We start from the raw sequence: 4354 nt of genomic DNA on the forward strand, positions 1-4354 counted from the left end.
ATCAAAATCATCAAGACAACTGCATATTTTCTTATTAGGCCTTGTTTGTTTACACCAATCCAGCTCTAGATTAGTATAGATTGGAATTAAATGCAAGTCATAATCCATGCCCTAAAATATTCTAAGTCTACTCAAATTTTTCTATTCGATTAAACCTATCATGGATTATAACCCAAGGGTTTAGAAATTTTTTAAACTATGGAAGGCATGGATTTTATCCTTAGCTCATTAGGTATGGAACAAATCCATAAATGATATTAGAATCCATGAATCAAAAAAATAACTAACTTTGAGAGATACATGAATTAAATGATGGATTTAATCTCACCATGTGATTGAGTGTGAGGTATGAATTCACTCAATCTAGATCTGAATTAAATCCATGGTGGTATTTTATCCCTTATAACCGGAACAAGACCTTAGCGTTGTCAGAACTTTACTTCGGGTACTATTCCATGTATTTCCCTTGGGTTTAACTAGAAACGGTCACGAAATAAAGTGCCTTGTTTTCTCGCACAAAAACCCTCAAGTATATTATTGCACCCACAGACACACAAAAAATCCAATAATAATCAGGCTGCCTGGACGTGTCTGGAATTGAACCATGTCTGTTAATGTGACAGGGACTCTGCACCTGAGTGTGGTTGGGGATGTGCTTGCTAGTGCATATATTAGACCTACTTTGGAAACCTCGAATCCCCTTCAAGATTGGAGAGAATTAGGATGAAAATGAACTAATTTCCTGTTCAATCTCAAGAGGATTTGAGTTTCCAAACTAGCCCTTAGGATTAGGGTAGGTGACATGTCTCGGTGTTAGGGTAGGTGACATGTCTCCGTGCAGACCTGCCTGTCCAACGCATTAGCTGCTACCTATATGGTTATATCTAATTAGCTGTACACTACCAATGCAACACCAAGTAGCTTTTCTTTCCCTTCAATCTTTTCCATCGCATGCTTTCTGATGGTAGCTGAACTAATCAGGCTTTGTTTTAGATTGTGATGTCATTTTGAAACTATTTCTACATATATATGATACATGTGATAGCAGAATGAAGTAAGGTCTGAGTGTCTCTTCACACGCAGGTCGCAATATAATGTATAGTAAAATAAACAGTGCAGTGACAGTAAAGTTAAAACAAACTAGATCTGAGTACCTGACGGCTGACGCCGGCCAGTCTGTAACGCAAACATGAGACCGGCACAAGGAAACCTTAGGGAAACTGCATCACACAAATCGATCTCGAAGTTACAAGCCATGCATGCATGGCGCCAAGAAGTTAAAAGCAGCGAAGAAAACGAAACCGCCCGCCTTCCAAGTCAATCGAGGATGAATAGAAACTGATAATTAGAGGAACCAAAGCGGACCGAGCGATCGACATGCATGTGACGCTAGTGGTCGTGTTTACGTGTGGATGTATATATGTATTCTGACGAACGCGCGACGTACGACGTTCGATCAGCACGCGTAGAGCTGGGCCAGCTCCCTCATGGCGTCGTCGTCGTCGTGGAGGTCGACGGCGTTGTCCAGCATCCACAGCAGGTGGTCGAACAGCACCACCTCGCAGTTGACGGCCACGGGCTCCTTGTGCCGCTCGTCGTCGTCGATGAGCGCGGCGATCAGCGGGTGGCTGAGGTGCTCCGCGCTGATCACGTACCGCCGCCGCGAGCTGCCCACGATCACCGCCGCCGCGCCGCCGCCCACGGCAGCCGCCGTGGCTTCGTCGGCATCGGCGGCGGCGGCGCCCGCGTCCCGCCGGGTGGACATGGACATGGACCGGAGGCTGCTGTACCTGTACGACGGCGACGCGCTCGGCGGGCGCCCTACCCGTGATGACAGGCTCTTGCACTTGCGCAGCACCACGTTCTTGAACCTGTTCATCGATCTGACGTAATATTAATTGCAGAGCACAGCACAGCACAGCACAGCACCTAGCTTCACCGGCGCGGCGACCGAAACGCCTAGCTAATAGCTACAGCGAGAGGAGGAAGAAAGTGCGCGCCCGGGTTTGAAGCGGAGCTAACATTTGGCACGGCGGACGACGACATGGCAATAATATTGTGTGGAAGCTCTTATGAAAACGTGATGTAGTGTTGATATGGGTGGCACGTCGTGGTTGGTTGAGAGGTAGCTAGCGAGGACATTTGCACTGGTTAGCTACCGATCGACCTCCTCCTATGTATCTCTCGCTAGCTGTAGAGTATATATGGCGGCCGGACAATTCGATATGCAACTCTACTCTCTACACTCGAATACTCGATCCACAGTTGTGTGCCAGTTGCCGAACCGGGAACTTGCGTGCCGTGTAGGACTGTAGATATGCCTCAGACTTGCATGTGGGCCCTTGCATGCATGCATGCATGCAATAATGCTAATGGAGGGATGCATGCATGATTTGCAGTTGGTTGTGTACTTGTGTGTCCTGTACTCCTGCTTGTTGCATGATTCGGGGCCGGGTTTGGCGTCATTGTGCAGTTGAGGCTATTCTCAATGGCAGTGTCATCAGATTATGAGATGACATGTCACTCTTTTAAAGAAGAAAGAGAAGGTAGCAGTTTCATCCCCATGAAACGTTGGTAACTCGTCTCCAAGGTTTCGGAACTCACATGAAACTCCCATTGAGAGCGAAGGAGTTTCATGGCACATCTGGTCGTAGACTGTAACATCCAGGCCACTTGTGAAGTGGTGACACCGTAGCCCAGTCCATGGCCCAAGGCGACATGCTGATACAAAATGACATTCAGAACACGAGAGGGGCATCAAAGAGAATATCCAGAACAGTTTCCAGTCGTCTTCCTCGTGGAGAAGCGGCAAGGCGAGTTTGTCCGAGTCTCACGCCCCGTTCCTCGTCGACGGCGGCCACGGGATGTGACAAGTGGTATCAGAGCTTCTGGTCCTCGGCGGTGCGATGCGGGTCGCGCTCTCTCGACAGCGATCCTGTCCGGCGGCCACAATTTTTGCGGCGTTGGAGTTTCTTATCTGACCGTTCGCGATGTCCTTCAACACCTCATCTGCGTTCGTTGAGCGCTAGTGGACGGTGTGGCGATCAGTTTGGGAGGTGTTGGCGGTGGTGATTGGTGGCGAGTGACGGCAGAAGACTGGATGCTCTTCACCTGTTTGACATAAGGTGTCCACGGAGTGCAGGACATCAAGATGGCTACCATGGTTGCGCACCACTAGAAGACGGTGATCAACGACGGCGTGCTGGAGTCGCCACCGGACCTCATGAACTTCCTTGGCAGCATCGACCCGTGCGACGAAAGACAGAGCGGGCTGAGGGAGCTGTGGAACGACATGTACTGCTGCGTGGTGGAGCCCACGGTATGGGACGTGCTGGAGAACATCGAGTAGAGGTGGAAGAAGCAGGACAAGGGCGACAACCTCCTAGTGGCGCTAAACAGGGCATGGGCGGAGCTTCTGAAGAACAATGGTTGGGCGAATCCACGATCTAGAGAAGGAGAGCGTTGGTGGGGACTTGATGGACAGGGTGACAAAGGTTTTGATTATCCAATGTTCGATGAAATGTCTGCTGAGGAGATGGTCTGGGATGCAGAAGTGCTACTTGGATGTGATTCAGGTGGCCTATGTGAAAGGGAAATAGGCTCACACATTTTCCTAAATGATTTTGGTGGTTGAATTGCCCAACACAAATAATTGAACTAACTAGTTTGCTCTAGATTATAAGTTTTACAGGTGCCAAAGGTTCAACACAAACCAATAAAAAGTCCAAGAAATGGTTCAAATAAAAAGAGCAAAAGACAAACCAAAGGCAGCCCTAGTCTGGCGCATCGGACTGTCCGGTGTGCCACCGGACAGTGCCCAGTGTACCAGGAAGTTCCAATCCAAACTTGCCACCTTCGGGAATTCAGGGAGGCCGCTCCGCTATAATTCATCGGACTGTCCGGTGTAGTACCGGACTGTCCGATGTGCCAAGCGGAGCAACGGTCGTCCACGCCAACGGTCGTTTGCAACGCTACAGTGAATAGTGAATAGTGCACCTACGCGCGCAGAAGTCAGAGCAGGCGCCAGAAGGCGCACCGGACAGTGAACAGGACCTGTCCGGTGCACCACCGGACTGTCCGGCGGCCTCGTTGTTAGAAGCTCCAACCGTCGGAATCCAACGACCTGGTGACGTGGCTGGCGCACCGGACAGTCTCCGGTGGCGCACCGGACTGTCCGGTGCGCCATACGACAGAAGTCTTCACCAACGGTCATTTTGGTGGTTGGGGCTATAAATACCCCCAACCACCACACTTCAATGCATCCAAGTTTTCAGCCATCAAACCTCATACAAGAGCTCTAGACTTCATTCCAAGACACAAACAAAGAGATCAAATCCTCTCCCAAGTCCGAAAT

The 4354-nt window shown here is 49.7% G+C and overlaps 1 protein-coding gene across 2 annotated transcripts; it reads right to left on the reverse strand.

Moving 5' to 3' along the window:
* Positions 1-1084: 1084 nt before the first annotated feature.
* Positions 1085-2247, reverse strand: LOC103650488 (SAUR-like auxin-responsive protein family). Of its 2 annotated transcripts, XM_008676076.4 has the most exons (2): positions 2023-2247; positions 1085-1871 (listed from the first exon to the last, which is right to left on the reverse strand). In XM_008676076.4, coding segments are annotated over exons 1-2 (417 nt in total). In that variant the 5' UTR covers positions 2025-2247; the 3' UTR covers positions 1085-1456. The 2 variants fall into 2 exon arrangements, with proteins under 2 accessions (XP_008674298.1, XP_008674297.1); XM_008676075.4 differs by having other exon boundaries at positions 1085-2233.
* Between the last annotated feature and the right edge of the window lie 2107 nt (positions 2248-4354).

Source organism: Zea mays, chromosome 3 (genome assembly GCF_902167145.1).
Source record: "Zea mays cultivar B73 chromosome 3, Zm-B73-REFERENCE-NAM-5.0, whole genome shotgun sequence".
In the NCBI taxonomy this organism is placed as follows: domain Eukaryota; kingdom Viridiplantae; phylum Streptophyta; class Magnoliopsida; order Poales; family Poaceae; genus Zea; species Zea mays.